The following is a 16,394-nucleotide window of genomic DNA, read 5'->3' on the forward strand; positions in this document are numbered from 1 at the left end:
TTAAGTTTAATATGTGGTTATTGTTTTGATAAAAAAAAAAATAATAAACATCCCATAGTCAAAACTAATCAACAAGTTGGTGTTACTGTAAGCATTTAGTTTCTGAAGTGTCAAAATGTTGAAATCTAGCATGTTTCTTATCCTTTTGCTTGTCAATAAAATATGTTCAAAACAAATCTAGCATCAAAATTCGTTTTAAACAAATTTATGATGTTGTAAGATTCACTCTTGACTGAGTTGAGTGACTTGTTTCCTTGTTTTGATAATATGTTTTAAATGATTTTTTTTCCGATGAGATGTATAGTTACAGGTATCTCGGATTAATGTTTTCAGTGCTATCATAAATTTTAGACTCCTCGAAAAAAATATCATAAAAAGATGACACATTTATATAACAAACTAAAGCTCTTGTAAGAAAAAGTAGACTTGAAAAGAAGGTTGATTTTTATTTAATTTTCATTTACTTTAAATTTAAAGTACTCAGTGTCTTGTATTTCGTTCTTTACTTTATTATTTGAGGGGTTGTCTCTATAACGTATTTTATGTTATCTATGCCAACACTTTACTAGCAATGATTGTACCATCATATTTCCTTCGATTTTCACCTCTTAGAACTAGAAAGAGAAAAACGAGAAATTTCACAATTTTGACATTTTAATCCATCATGTACCTTCATAACAGATACCTCCCCCATTCCCGGAATATATATGTCAGATGGGTTTTGACATATGTCTTTAGATTATCTTGATATATTACTAATTGTGTATATTTGTTTCTATTTTTACCAGAAATGCTTTATAATCACAAAATACCATCGCCTCGTGATGACGTCACACTCGAGATCATTGATACGGCGGCTAAAGTAAGTAGACCTCTTTCATGCGGAAGGAAATTCCCAATTTTATAGCGACTTACATAAATAAGTCTTTTATAGGCAATAAACTTCTGTTTAGTGAGCAATTAAACATCAGATTCAGTAATTTACGCCTGATCTTAATGGTTTTATTTCTCTTGGATTTATTTTATAAATAGACGCATGCACTTAACTATGAGCAATAACTGTCAAGGTTTTCTACACGGAACTGTATTAATTACGATACGAAATAAATTTAAAAAATTCAATCTATCAAGTTTATTATATACTCAACAAAAAAGAAACGCATATTCAGATCAAACATGAAAATCTAACTTTTCAGTTTATACCTTATTAGCTCACCTGAGCCTTCGGCTCAAGTGAGCTTTTCTGATCAAAATCTGTCCTCTGTTGAAGTTGAAGTCGTCGTCGTTAACTTTTCACATTTTCATCTTCTCAAGAACCACTGGGCCGATTTCAACCAAACTTGGCACAAAGTATCCTTGAAAAAAAAGGAATAAGTTTGTACAAATAAACCAACCCCTTTCCCAAAGGGGGAGATAAAAATGGAAAATTAAGCATCTTTTAAAATCTTCTCCAAAACCTTTGGGGCCCACTTTGAAATGTGTGGGACATCCTCAGGTAGTGAAATTTCAAGTTTGTTCAAATCATCCCGGGGGGGCATGGCGGGCTGGCTATAAAGATCATCGGAATACATATAAGGAAAAATCAAAACCTCCAAACCCCGGGAAAAGATGAAAATACGGGGAACACCCTGGTTGTGTAATTCAAGTTTTTTAAATCATAATTTTGGGGGGAAAGGGGGGCCACAATGGCCAACCATTTTTTCATTAAATTTTAAAAAATCTTTAAAAAATTCTTCTAAAACCAATAGACGGGAAAGATGAAACTAAAAGGAACTCCTGGTTGTAGATTGTGATTTTAGGGGTACGGGGAAAAAGGTGATAAAAGTTTTACATGGAATTGTAAAATTTTTTAAAATCTTCTTCTCAAAAAAATTTTGGACCAGGAAAGATAACTCTCATGGGGGGAGACCCTAAGTGGGTTACATTGAGTTTTGTATAAATATTACCCCGGGGTAGAGTATAATGGCTAAAAAAGTTTTACAAAAATAAAAGGGAAATTTTTTTTCAAAAATTCCACAAAACATTGGCCCAGTAAAGGTAAAACTAATGTGGAAGCATTCTCAGGTAGTGTAGATTCCGGTTTGTTCAAATCATGACCACTGAGGATAGGACGGGCCCACAATGGCTTATCAAAGTTTTACATAGGAATACCTAGGAAAAATCTTTTTTTTTTCTCTAGATCAGCAAAGCTATGGATGGTGATATTTATATGGAAACATCCTCAGTTAGAGTTAATTCAACATCTGGGGTAAGGTGGGGCCATAATGGACAATCAAATCTTTACATAGAAAAACACTGTACGTATATAGGAAAAACCTTTAAAACTCTTTTTCTCAACTATGGCGAATTATGTATGTATGCTATATTGCTATAATGACAATCTCAAGTAATAAAAAATTCAAATCCCTCCTCCAACAAGAATACTTTTCAATAATGAGCTGATTATAGTGTTTTTTAACTAGCCCATGTGCTCAAGTGAGCAATGTGGCCCATGGGCATCTTGATTTTTAAAAGTGATTTCAGAGTGTGTTGTGATTAAAATCAAAAATGTCCTTTGTTGCGAATTGAAATGTCAAGTTGATGTCATTTTCATCGCCCCCAAATTCTAGGGGCATAACAATATGTACTTTGCGACGTCTCAGCGGTAGTGGGTTTCCAATATATATACGGATGTCGTGGATGAATACCATCTCCCTTCATTCTCTTGCGAACAGTTTGTGTACTTTTATGCTGATTTTTTCAACCATTCATTAAAAACACTATTTTCATAAACATAATTAATCAACGGAAATAATTCAACACTTTGGTTTTAAAATCTCATGGTGTCCTTTAAATGGATCACAGGTATCTAATGAAAAAAAGTAGTTGTTCCATATTTAGTTTATTTCAAAAATTTCTTTGATAAGTAAAGCAATATGCATTTCTTTTTTTGTTGAGTATATTTCTTTCCATTTTTTGTATGATGGAAAGATGACACTACAAATTATAATTTAAGGTAAATTATCCCTTAATTATGCAATTGGTAATCCAATTTATACTTTTATAGTTTTAAGAAAAAAATATATTCAAAATCATATATCAGTTTTCAATATTTTTAATATTCCAAACAACCAAATAAATTTTAATTTCCATATCCATATTGAATTCCAACACTTCATTAAAATCCTTAGATACAAAGATCATGAAGATGTATAGAAGATTCAAGTAATATCGACGACGTATTGTTATTAACAATTATTTCTATTCTAATCTGGGCACGATATATAAAAATGTCTTGCTGAGTTTGACATAGAAGAAACCACGATTTCTGACATATTTATTTTATACTTGGATATTTTACTTGAGAAAAACGTTAATGGTAATAATAAATTTTTGACCCATAGTATAATAATTATAACACAAGGTATCTAACTCCGATTTACACCGAATACCCCCTCCCTTAGAATCGCGCTCATTTACACTTTCAGAGGAAATGCACCGGTAAACTGTTTATACCTAAGTCATCTACGATAATTTATCTACACAACAATTTTTGGCTTGCTTTTCCTTGCTTTCTTTAATCTCCGTAAACAGTGTCAAAACTCTACTAGCAGAGTGGAAAAGTCGAACTATACCATAGAACGGTATATGTTAATCTCGGGCAAAGAGAAAAATTAAAGAATGCGTGGGTTTAAAAATTTAGTTCCAGATTTTAAATATTGCATCGAATAAATAAAATTTCATTAAGTGTCTTATTTTCCATATAACACTACAATGTTTTTCCGATGTAATTTTAGAAACAAAATTGAAGCCAATCAAATTCAAGGTCTAATTCTTTGCCGGAGACTATGATATACGATTCTATGGTATAGTTCGACTTTTCCACTCTGCGAGTAGAGTTTTGACGCTGTTTACGGAGATTAAAGAAAGCAAGGAAAAGCAAGCCATATATGGTTGTGTAGATAAATTATCGTAGATGACATAGGTATAAACAGTTTACCTGTGCATTTCCTCTGAAAATGTAAATGAGCGCGATTCTAAGGGAGGGGGGTACTCGGTGTAAATCGGAGTTAGATACCTTGTGTTATTATTATGCAATTGGTCAAAAATTTTATTACAGAAACAAGTGCCTGTGAGCAATATACTTAGTCTAGTACATGTACATGTACCTTCATCACCTGCATACGGGGTTTATATCTCTCAGTTTATTCGATTCCCAAAAGCATGCCCTGCGTATGAGCAATTTCTAAAACAAGGTAAATTATTGGAAACAGGTTGATGAAACAAGAAAATCAGAAGTATTGTTTAAAGTCATTTCGTAAATTCTAGGTTCGATACAATGACCTATTCAGCAAATACAATATACTAGTATATGCTCATCATCATTCTTTAACTTGCAGGACAACGAAAACAGAGAAAGTCACATAAAATGGGGTGATGGTTTTGTGTTTATTTACTCCATCACGGACAGAAAAAGCTACGAGTATATTAACACATTAAAAGATATGCTGGTCAAAATCAGGGGCCCGGATATGCCCGCTATAGTTGTGGCTAACAAATGTGACCTACTTTCTGTGAGGCAGGTTGAGGATTCTGAGGGAGTGACACTAGCCGAACAACTCAACTGCCCAAAATTTGACGTTTCCGTCGCGGAGGGATATTCGGGTGTGTCAGAAGCAATGGAGGAACTTGTTATTCAGTTAAAGCGAGAGTTTGTCAAAAACTGCTCACAAGCCGCAGTGACCGCTAACGACAAAACCAAATCAAAACTGTTCACATTCAAAAAGGGATTCAAGAAAAGAATCAGTCGAAGTCATAGTGACACGGTGTAATTTTTTTGATATAGACTCTTTTATGATGCATTGACATGCAGCGCCTATCCACAAAATCATTTAATATGTGTATTGTTTAAAAGCTATTGTTCCAACTTTATTCATTCAAAATCGATGATGATGAGAAAAAGTAAGTGTGTACAGGTATCCACTAAAACTAAACCATAACTTTTTTTTCTGATTTCAAAGTTTGTTCGTTTGTTTGTTTGTTTTGTTTTGTTTTTTGTTTTTTTTTGTTTTGGTTTCAAGAGCAGCTAGAACATAGAGCTGCAAGTTACAGTTTTCAGAAAAAAAAATCCATTTATATAAAAAGGATTTCACAATTCAAACAATATATGTATATTGAAGCAATGACAAAAGGAAAATAGTGAGAAACTATAACATTTATTTTTTTTCATCATGAATGTACAGACATTAAGTGCATTTGTAATACATAAAATATTTGACTGTCATTGTATACAGACATTTATACTGACATCAATAAATTTGGCACTTGATTATATAGTATACAAATCTGCAAAAAAGGAAATTCATCACTCAATGTTTTTGTACAATGACAATAAAATTTAATAGAAAATCACAGCTTTGTTTGTTATGAGCAAGATACAAGAAACGAATAAAAGCAAGAGACTCACGGGTCTTGTAGGTCACATCAACATTTGAATTTAAAAATTTGTTTCAGGCCATTTACATTCAATATTTTAAAAGAGGAATCATTTTTTCATAACAACTATGCACTTAGCATGTTCACTTTGCTTACATAATACCCATAGGCAGAGAAGAAAAAAATGCATTTCAACTATAATCAGTACTATATATAATAATTAGTGGGGCCCTACCAAACAGGAACCAAAGGCCCAGACCCTGACCGGTTTCACAAATTTCACATTTTTTTTAATGGCACCCTTGTTCAACAAAAATGTCTGAATAAAACCGAGAGAGACATTTCCAAGCATAAAATAATTGATTTTCTATATTTCATGAGAGTCTCTATGGTACTACTGACCTGGAGGCCTTGAAATTCACAATTCATTATAGCTACCTGTAGTTCATCTACGGGTAGTTATCACTCGGGAGCAGGGGAGAAGATTTTGAAACAAGTAATGCATTTTAATTATATTATTTATATAGCCCATTAATTCTTACACCAGAATCCCTAATCCTGAAACCATACAATTAACAATTTTGGAAGAAGCACCCCTCATTTTCAATGAATATATGCATTCTCACTATATAATCTATATATCCCCGTCCTAACATCAGAAACCTGATCCTGTGGCCCTGAAATTTCAAAATTTTAGAAGAGGCACTATTGTTCATTATAACTGGGTACATGTATGTCGCTAGTTTGTTTAATACCAGAGACCGAGAAGAAGATTTCAAAAAAATTTATGCATTTTCATCATTTTTACCCTACGACCAAAACACATGCTCCATGGGCCACTGAAATCACATCCATTTGTAGAAAGGCCTTTTCTCATTATGGCCAATTGGCCATATGTTTGTCTAATACCCAGAAGCAGAGAAGATTTTTAAAGAAATACTTGTAACGTCTTTATAATCTATATAGCCTCGTAATGTTACTAGAACCTCTGACCCTGTGTCCACGAAATTCAGGACTCAATTCTTATTACAATCAAGCAATCAGAATGTTTGATGTCAAGGATCAGGAGGAGAGAGTAAAGATTGCATTAATTTTAGATGTTTTGGTGCCACACCACAGCCCTTTTCCATACAGGGGGGGGGGCATAAAATTCACAATTTTTTCTCCTTTATCCAGATCAAGATTCTGTTTGCCAAAACTGGCTGAGCGGTTGAAGAAAGAGAAGAAGCTGAAAATCTTAACGCACAAAAACGGATGACAACAGATAGCAATTATGAATTCGTATGACCTAAAAAAGAATGAAGATACAAAATTCTTGTAAAAAGTGCAAATCAAGTATCATATTTGTAGCAGTGAAGTTATGAAAGATATTCACAGGAAACTTTTAAAAAAATATTTGAAACCAAATATTGTCAGAGCATCTTGTGAAAAAGTAAAGGACACACGTGTAAAGAACTTCAATATCTTGGAGTTATTTGAGAGGTAGTATGGCAATACACAATGGTAAAAAGATTTCAGAAAAAAAAACTCAATTGTTTAAAGTAATACAATCACACAATGGTAATATTATCCCAATCAATACTGAACTATTCAACATGAAAGACAAGGACTTTTAACTGGTATCGTATTTCATAATTTCGTCGGTTCTCTCGAACTTAATGGCTAATTAAGTTGTGTGTATCCTATGGGTGCAATATTCTTGGCATCCTTCAAGTTTCCAAAATGTTCTTCATATTCGTCGTCGATACTGACTTTGTTCTACAAGAATTAAAAAATAATAATTATTCTCATTAGAAATACAAAGTCTGAAATCTGAATAACTAAAATTACATTGAAAGTTTGGAATTAAGTCTAAACAGTAATTTCCAGTCTAGCGAAGGCTGCTCAGCCATTTGAGATCGGACCAAAACCATATGTACAGTTAAACACAATGAAGTCTAAAGATCTCGAATGTGATGAGATTAAAATATTAACGAGAGGTCCGAGTGTTTAAGATGTTAAATATCAAATGTAAATTAAGGTAAAATTAACATTTAAATAAATGAGATGAACTATTTATTATTCCTGCACATTGCGACTCTTGAAAAATGTGTCTCATCAAAGTGTTTTCATCTGCTCATGTGCATTAATGTGTGCATGTATGTGAAATAATAATTTATGACTCACTTTCTTCCATTGGTTGTAAACCTACATATTAAGTTATTCATTCCTGTACACTGTCAAGTTCTGCATGTAATGACATTTTTCAATAACAGAAAGCAAATTTCACGTCGTTCTATTTTAATTCTACATTGAAAATGTACTTATGTCATTGAATCAATCCATTCCTCTACGTTCATATTTAAGCTATTACCATTGTTTTAAGAGTTATATTCAACTCTTAATATATTTAAAAGTTTTATTCAAAATAAAATATCTCAATTTCTGACCTTTTTGAATCTGTGCCTTAGGGCCCCAGCCACCGTGACAAGTGCAGCGAAGAGAAGCGCCCCGGCTGTCAGCCCGGCAATAAGTGCAGTTTTATCAGAAGATTCTGTCGTCATAAAAGTAAATTCATGGCACACAGAGAAGATAAGAGAAGAAGAGAAGAGAAGAAAATCAAATTATTCTATGACAAAATGAGAGATAAAATCATCAAAACATCATTATTTGATTTTTTTCCAGTTATGCAAATTTTTAATGAGTTAACTCATATGTCTTTTTTATTAGGTAACTTATATTGTTAAAAATAAACATATTTTCGACGTGTCAAATTTTCGTTCATTGAGAGAAATATATTGGTTGGTGGGGATTTGTTGATGAAGAAATTTTGAGTATTATTTTTTCTAAAAAAAAAACGTGGTTAGCATTTCTTGGGTCTCTTCATACAGGAAGTCAGGGATGAAGAGTAAAGCTGAATCAGAAACAATTTTTAGGACACCACTGTGGCACCTTGATGTATCTGGAACATTACAATAAAAACATCTATATTCTACATTTATTTATTTTGAGGTCGATTTTTGTAATTCTTTCCGTCAAAAGCGACAGGTACTTTAAATTAAGTTTTTGGATATATAATTTTATTCGAAGTCATAAAATTTAAACAAAATTGTAGAGTTGAAAAACTTTTTCCTGAATATCTTCCACCACAAAAAAAACTAATCCCAATAAATCTAAGTTCTTTGTAATTTTAGGAGCAGATATATTCAATGTTATAGTTTTGTATTGTTCAATTCAAATAGGTAATAAAATATGAATTGTAATAAATAATTTGATCTAAAGAGTTCCTACCAACCGTTTTAACTTTTTGTACAAAAATAGCACATTTGGGGTATTAAAAATCTAAGTGGATATTAGATTGGTTCCTTGTATCAAGCTTTTTATGACTTATTTGATTTGAAGTATCGTATACTTTAAAATGATAAAGAAAAAAATCTGAGATGTCAATTCTAAAATATCAGCCAAAATTTACAGTTTTGGGGCAACAAAGAATATTTAACTCGAAAAATCTGCGTTTGTTGGCAAGACCTGTTGATTGAATGTGAAAATTGTGCTATAAATAGGTAATAAAACATGAATGGTCATAAAAAATGTGAAGTAAAGAGTTCCGACCAAGCTTTATTCAAAAGCCCTGACATACCTTAAGAGTTTATCATTGCACAATTTTATTGTCTATTTAACATGTTTACGATAGAGCAAGACTACATGTATGTAACGTTCCAAAATAAACAAAATATCAGAGAAAAAGAAATTCGAAACCGTAAGTGATTGATGAGCTTAACGAAATTACATGTCAAAGGTAATATTACATATACATGTTATCGACAAAAAGAAGCCAAATAACTGTCATTCCTTTTTATATGAGTTTATAAGTATGCCTAAAGTGAAGATATTAAAAAATACGAAGAAAAAAATCCAAAAGAATTTTAAAAGTGAAATCTATCTCCCCTTTAAAGCAAATTGAAAACACTTTTTGTTTATAAAAAGGCAAAGAGGTAGATTCACGTACTCCATAAATTGGCCCTGTCAATAATATACTAATTAACCGACCAAGTCCTTATGTCCTACTTCGATCATCAACATAAAGTAGAGACTTAGTGCTTTCATTTCCTATAAAAAAAATTTCCTCTTAGAGTCCAAGTCTGGTAACTCAGGCGTTGTGAAACTGCAATAATCTTAATTTTAGAAGAAAATCAACTTTTGATAAAAGTATAATGTTGATTTCTATAATGAAAGAACTGTTTCAGAAGATTCTAATCCATGAAAAAATTTTTGGATCGCAGGGTGGGCTCATATTTTTATTAAAAGTTGAAGATGCTCAATTTCACCCATTTTCTTCAAAAATCAAGAACATTACAGTTTCGCAACGCCTGAGTTTCCAAACTTGGACTCACAGAGGATAATTTTTTATAGGAAATGAAAGCACTAAGTCTCGACTTTATGTTGATGATCGAAATAGGACGTAAGGACTTGGTCGGTTAATTAGTATGTTGACAGGGCCATTTTATGGAGTATGTGAATCTACCTCAAATTTTCAAGATTTGAGGAAAATGACGAAATTCATGACGTCATTATTCATAGACAAGAGAAAAAATTACGTCATTTTTATTTGATATGAAGTAACCAAGGGTTTAAGTGAAATAACGTTTTTTCAACTAAAAAAGAGTAGTTCTTTTTTCAGAAATTTACAGGGCCAAAAATGGACCAATGTGAACTTTCTTCTTTATTTTTAACTGAAAAGATCAACGTCAAATCTAGATTTAATATTAAATGCATTGATAATGTCAAATCATAAGCAAACCCTATGTTTTAAAGATAATATTTAGATTGCAATAAGAAATATACCATCAGCTTTTGATTGGTCCACTTGCGGGGAAAAATCAGATGGCACGTTTGACGTCGTAGAAGATGACACGCTCGATGTCGAAGCTGATGTTGGACCATTTATAGAAGACAATATAGTACTTCCAGTAAAGACTTCAGTACTATTTGGGGAGTGTACAGTTGTTGATGTCGTCGTGGATGTTGGGAGGGACTCTCCACACGAATACACAGAGGATGCATTTCCACAGGTCAGTGTCAGATCAGAGGTACTATCTACCGCTATAAAGAAATGGAGGAAAATAATGATGAACATTTCTATAGGTTTAAGCCAAATCAGGAGCACTGTCTACCGCTAAAAGAAATGAAGGAAAATAATTTTATTAATAAAATCTTGCATCCTTATCTGTCAAAACATTTAAATTTTATGGTTTAAATGTCGTAAACGTATACATGTATGTAGCTTAGGAAAGTATAGTTTCAAGTCAGCACTGAAATATTATGCTTAAAATAAATTTTGACGATCGTCTATAAAATTTCTTCATAAACTTTAAGGCATTAATAAGAACACGGAAGACTGTTCGCAGGACCATGTTTTAGTTTTTAATAAATAGTCGACGTCATTTATTGCAAAGACAACTTGATGAAATAATGCTGTCAAAACGATGTTTATATAATCTGGAAATAAAATAAATACACTTTACCTTTCATGTATTGCTATATCAAGTACTTTCAGTAAATATTCAAAGGCAAACAAACTCACCTTGCAGTGAAATCCAGAAGTTTCCTTCGATTCCGGCAAATGTATTATCGTATCTTATACTTAGCGAATCTGATTGGCTGGTATAAATAGTTGTCAGGGAAAATTCATTGTTTTTACCACAATCAATTGAGGTTTCTAATCCTCCCTCATTAATAACAAGCCTTTGGTAACAGGTACCACTGATGTCCTTGTGAAGACGTAAGTCTAAAAGCTCTATCTTAATAGCAGAACTTTTGGAAGCGGAAACAGAGCACACGCAGCCAGAGGAAGTTGCGCAGTCGCCACTTTTGGCAGGATATCCGTTATTCCAAATGTATAGTTGATTTCCGTTATTTATAGTCGAAGTGCAAATATTTGATATCGATGACTCTACAAAACAATTAAATAGTAAAGGAATGAGATCAAAACAATTATGTTACATATTGGTATTCCATATTAGGTTGTTGACAAATTACATGTAATACATCATATGAAAAAAAAGTGGATTTTACATTTTCTTTCTTTGCATCAAAATACTAATAAATCAAAAAAATTAATTAAATAAATAAATACTTAAAAATGTATTATATTTAGCGTGTACGATATTTTGCAGAAGTCGGTTTGTCAACAAGTTAGCATAAATTTGATTTAGCACATTTTAAGTTCTTTAACATTGCAAGACACAGAGCAATGTTCTAACACTAAGTGGAGCGTGCTTTTCGCCAAAAGCGCTTATTAATATTAATAAATGAATTCAGAGTCAAATGTTATACAAGCTTATACAGTAAATATAAATTAAAGAATGCTTACTCTTTATGCAGTGGTAATGCTGCCGCATGTAGTTTGTTTTCGTCATGAAAACACTCTGGTTGCAGTTTTGTTCTGTTCCGTTCCATGCTACCTGGATCTTACACGTCAGCCGACCGACACAGTTCGTGTAATGCACTCCTTTATAGGAATCTCCATAGTAACGCCATCCACAATCCGTTGATTGGTTGTTATAGCGACAACAGAACGAGTCATTACGATTGATTGTTGTTGATTCTTGTGGGCATGCGTGGGATTGCAATTTTGCAAAAGTAAAAACATCCCGGATGTAGAGAACTTCGCTGGTGTTACAGCTAGGCTCCAAGAAATCGTCAACTGTGATTCCGTAACAAGCCTCGAAAATCTGTTCTGCGGAGTCAATAGCTTAAATTGAAAAGAAACACAGTATAGTATATTGTAATCAAGATAGAAATAAGTGGAAACGCTCCCTCTTTATCAGAAATTAATCTGCTTTATATATATGAATTTTGATTATTACACTGAAAATACATAATACTTCTATATATATATTCAAAGAGATATTAGCCGTCTTTTTATCCCCAAAGAAGAATTAAATACATGTTGTTCAATATATATTACATTATACTTAAGTTCAATAATAATAATTATGTTCTTGATTGTTACTTTTAACAACAATTTTACAGCAAGGCAATATTTGTTTCTAAAATATTTCTTTTAACTGATATTCGTTATTCCACATAGTTTTATTTTTCATTCTTTTTTTGGACTTTTTGATTGTTTATGTGTGTTTGTTTAGTTTTTTCTTCTTTTATGCAGGAGATCTTTTCAAAAGTCATTTATATTTTCACGTACAAGAATGTTGAGGACTTTTAAATAAACTCTTTCAATAACCTTTTTCAAAGGTCTTTAATAGTGAGCATCATTTTTTTTTTACGATCGAGGTACTTAATGCACTTTTAAAAAACATGTAGAAAACAACAATCGTGGACTTAGATTTTAATAACAGTATTCTTTCTATAGAAACTTCAACTAATTGGTCTGCCGTAATGAGAAGGAGTAGAGAAGGTATTACGGTACAAATTTTTACCCCTAGGACAATTTTGGTCGATTTTGAATATATCTTATTGTTGAACTGAGATTCATACAGTAAAATTCGGTTATAACGAAGTCACTGGGACCTGTGAAATTACCTCCCTCTATCGGAATCCGTAAATCGTTATATCCGTCGCAGCACAGTTAAGGTTACAAAAAGGAGGCGGAGCCTAATTTGTACGGGAAAACTGACTATGACATCATACACAATATACGTCATACAACATTTCTTTAAAATACCACAAAATGAGTTAATCTGCTAATTTAACCAGTAAGAAATCATCAAACTACATAAAAACTTACTACAGCATGTTGTTTTGTCGTTAGTTAAATCCCACATAATAAGTTATTATAAACAAGTCACTGATCGCAATACACTTGTCAATATGACGTCATTTCTTACAACGTGACGTAGTTTGTATGCAGTGAGAGACAGATCAAGTTATATTTTCTCAACAAAATATGTATTCTCTAAGTAAATAAGATATTATTTATACATATTCTATGGGCCAATAACTTAAATTTAATGTCTTCTTCACTATTTTATTAATATATTTTCTGTACATTTCGTATTTAATTGCCACTGCCGTATATTTGTATGAAAGTACATCGGAGGGTAATGTGGGGGTCTTAATAAATCGATCTAGTGCAAGGGCATACACTCTATGGATCAAACTAAGCTTTTACATTTCAACTATAGAACTATTAAGGTATCTGAAAAGTGCTGCGATCCTGATGAAATCTTAAAAACAATTTAATTATATCAATATTTCATGTCGTTGACCAGCAAAAAATATAGCATTCCGTCATACAAGTATAATTTTAACAATGAAATTGCAGAATTTAGACAGGATTGCAGCACTTTTCAGAAACTACAATGCGTGTTGAAAATATTTATATACTAAACTTGGAATTTTAACTTGGTGATACCCTTGCACTAGCATGCGCGGATCTAGAGGGGGGTGGGGATCAGGACCCCCCCCCCCCCTGGAATTTACCAGGTTAAAAAATGTATATACTAGAATAAGAAAAAAGTTACCATGGACCCCCCTGGAAAACGCTGACCCCCCCTGGTAAACGCGAATATGTGTGAAATGGGTATGAATAGTGAAAGATTTGAGGGAATAGAAGTCACCACTACCCCCCCCCCCCCCCCCCCCCCCCACGAAATAGGTTTTTGACGTTTGTGCGAGTTTAGGTTTTTTTTTTTTTTTGCTTGTCAAGAAATTTCTGGGATTGGATTTTTTTTTTCTGACTGGGGTGGACTCCCCCCTGGAAAAAATTTCTGGATCCGCGCCTGCACTAGTCATATGTAAATGTAACATCAATACTTCAAGTCAATGTGCTAAAATCGCCAGACTGCCTCATCACGTGACTAGTCTAAATATAAAATATAATCGTCCTCGATATGTAGTTATTAATCATAATTACAATTATCCGATATAAATAATATAATAAAAATAATCGCCATCCCGATTACGAATACATTTTTAAATACAAAATTTAGTCAATATTTCCATTGCGCACCTTAACTGTATTGCGGTATAAAAAATTCACTTAATTTATATAGCTGGGGATTCAAGAAAAATTTGCTATATCCGTGATTTCGCTTGAACTAAACGAGTTTTACTGTATTTATAACAACCTCAAAACATAAACACGAGTTACAATGTTTGTACCTTTATGTGGAATTAGCATGGAATATAGTTTAATTTTCTTTTATTTGGGATTTACAATGTATCATTATCGGCGAACCCATTTCACCTGCCCATCAATTTAATAACAAAGCATGCTCATACTGAACAGAAACAGAAAAAAATAAAAGGATTAACAACAAAAAAATTATAAAGAAATCAAATTACAAAAGCGTCTGGGTGACTCGTGACATATTTGGTGACGTGTGTCTAAATGAATTTAAGAAGATAGGAGATTAAGTGTCAATCAATTTAAACAGAAGTCAAGTTTTCATCTCTGACTGTCCCTTTGGTTGTTACTAAGTATTACTTTATAAATTTTCTCATAATTTAATAAAGTATTTGCAAGTATATTGGCCAAACTGTTGACCAGTTGTTCAAGGTGTGTCAATATGGTCGACATTAACACACGTTAAATATATGTAATTTTATATATTTTTTTTGAAGTCACGCACCTTGAAGAATTAAATTCAATTTATAAAGTGCGTTGTAACATTGCATGCAATATAAAATTGGACAGAAAAAAAGATACGAGCAGTCATGCCATATACTGATATGACTTGCTTTTGGAAACATTGTTTATCGGTCTTGCGTTAATAAAATAGTTTAGATAAACAGCACATGGGCTTTTAAAAAAGCAGATCATTTACTTTTCTGTCGTGCTCCATACTAAAGAAAAGTGACGTAAGGGGACTATTTAACCCACTGTGCCTATTGAACATGCACATAAATCAATGTTTGCTCAATGTGTGCATTCAGTACAATCAAATACCCGTTATGATTTGACTTAAAAGTTTTTTTTTCTTTTGGATCACAATATTTCTTTACTAAATAAGTTTAAAACATTTAGTAAAGTAATTATACATTTAATCTCTATTCAGTTAAATTTCACAACCAGGAAGTTTAATTGATTGGTCAACATTAACATGATTAAGGATCGGATTTATATGTATATACGACTGTTTTACTTTTTAAATGATTTATACCTCCGCATATCACAATAAAAAACTGAGCGAAATATATTTTAACATAAAAAAGGGTCTCAGGCCATTTCCAACATTCTTTCTTTCTTAAAACATACACGTAGTCCAAAAATGGTTTTTAGAGTTAATAAAATTTTATTTACTTTCGCTTGCTTATGACCTGCTATTTTAAAACAAGACATGATTTAATTTTTTTTTTACACGTAAATTGTATATAGTCATGTTCTTTTCTTTTATTTGAAGATTATACGTTCATATATTTGTAAACATGTATGAATATATCATTTAATTCTGCGATATATTCAAATGTATGTAACTTCAACTGAAAAAAATTAAATATTTTAAAACTTACCTTTTTGACTTTTGAAACAACACGAAATACAAATAAACACAATAACGGTAAGCGAATGAAAACTTTTTGAACATATATTCATTCCGAGTTTGTTAAAAAAGAATTAAGCTGTAATAAAATCCAAAACTATGCCGAATCTCATTTATATAAGTTAAAATCCCAGTTATCAAGAATTTGATAAACTTTGCCACAACCTAACTTTTGGATGTAAAAAAGTTAGTTTTTAAGACGATCTTGACAAATAAAAAACTTCATAAACTGTTTTACTACTACCGGGTTCAATTTAAATTCCCGTTTTTCTCTCATTGTCTCGTGTCAATACGACCGTGGTTAAAATCGATCGATTCAAAAGTTTAAACTTTCTTGTGATCGACAATCAAGGCGTCATATGACGCGAAAAAAAAAAAAAACGTCCTTCCAGTTCTTTTCAATTGGTATGCTAGTATTGTAATCTGGTTCCAATGATTAAGGAAAAATCATGAACTTTCAAGAGTAAAAAAAAGTGAGGTTAATTTGCTTACAATTTT

At 32.1% G+C, this 16,394-nt stretch overlaps 2 protein-coding genes across 2 annotated transcripts; one reads left to right on the forward strand and one right to left on the reverse strand.

The window, feature by feature from the left end:
- Positions 1-706: 706 nt before the first annotated feature.
- On the forward strand, positions 707-4,982 carry LOC134237410 (ras-related and estrogen-regulated growth inhibitor-like). The gene is made up of 2 exons (XM_062719516.1): positions 707-862; positions 4,380-4,982. The coding sequence occupies exons 1-2, from the start codon at positions 791-793 to the stop codon at positions 4,809-4,811; spliced, it is 504 nt and encodes a 167-aa protein (XP_062575500.1). The 5' UTR covers positions 707-790; the 3' UTR covers positions 4,812-4,982.
- A 216-nt stretch (positions 4,983-5,198) lies between these two features.
- Positions 5,199-16,180, reverse strand: LOC134237399 (uncharacterized protein DDB_G0271670-like). Its single transcript, XM_062719507.1, has 6 exons — positions 15,868-16,180; positions 11,768-12,148; positions 10,979-11,347; positions 10,240-10,497; positions 7,845-7,948; positions 5,199-7,173 (listed from the first exon to the last, which is right to left on the reverse strand). The coding sequence occupies exons 1-6, from the start codon at positions 15,947-15,949 to the stop codon at positions 7,078-7,080; spliced, it is 1,290 nt and encodes a 429-aa protein (XP_062575491.1). The 5' UTR covers positions 15,950-16,180; the 3' UTR covers positions 5,199-7,077.
- Positions 16,181-16,394: the final 214 nt, after the last annotated feature.

Source organism: Saccostrea cucullata, unplaced genomic scaffold (assembly GCF_032062105.1).
Source record: "Saccostrea cucullata isolate Sc308-1 unplaced genomic scaffold, CSIRO_AGI_Scuc_v1 ctg14131, whole genome shotgun sequence".
Classification (NCBI taxonomy): Eukaryota; Metazoa; Mollusca; class Bivalvia; order Ostreida; family Ostreidae; genus Saccostrea; species Saccostrea cuccullata.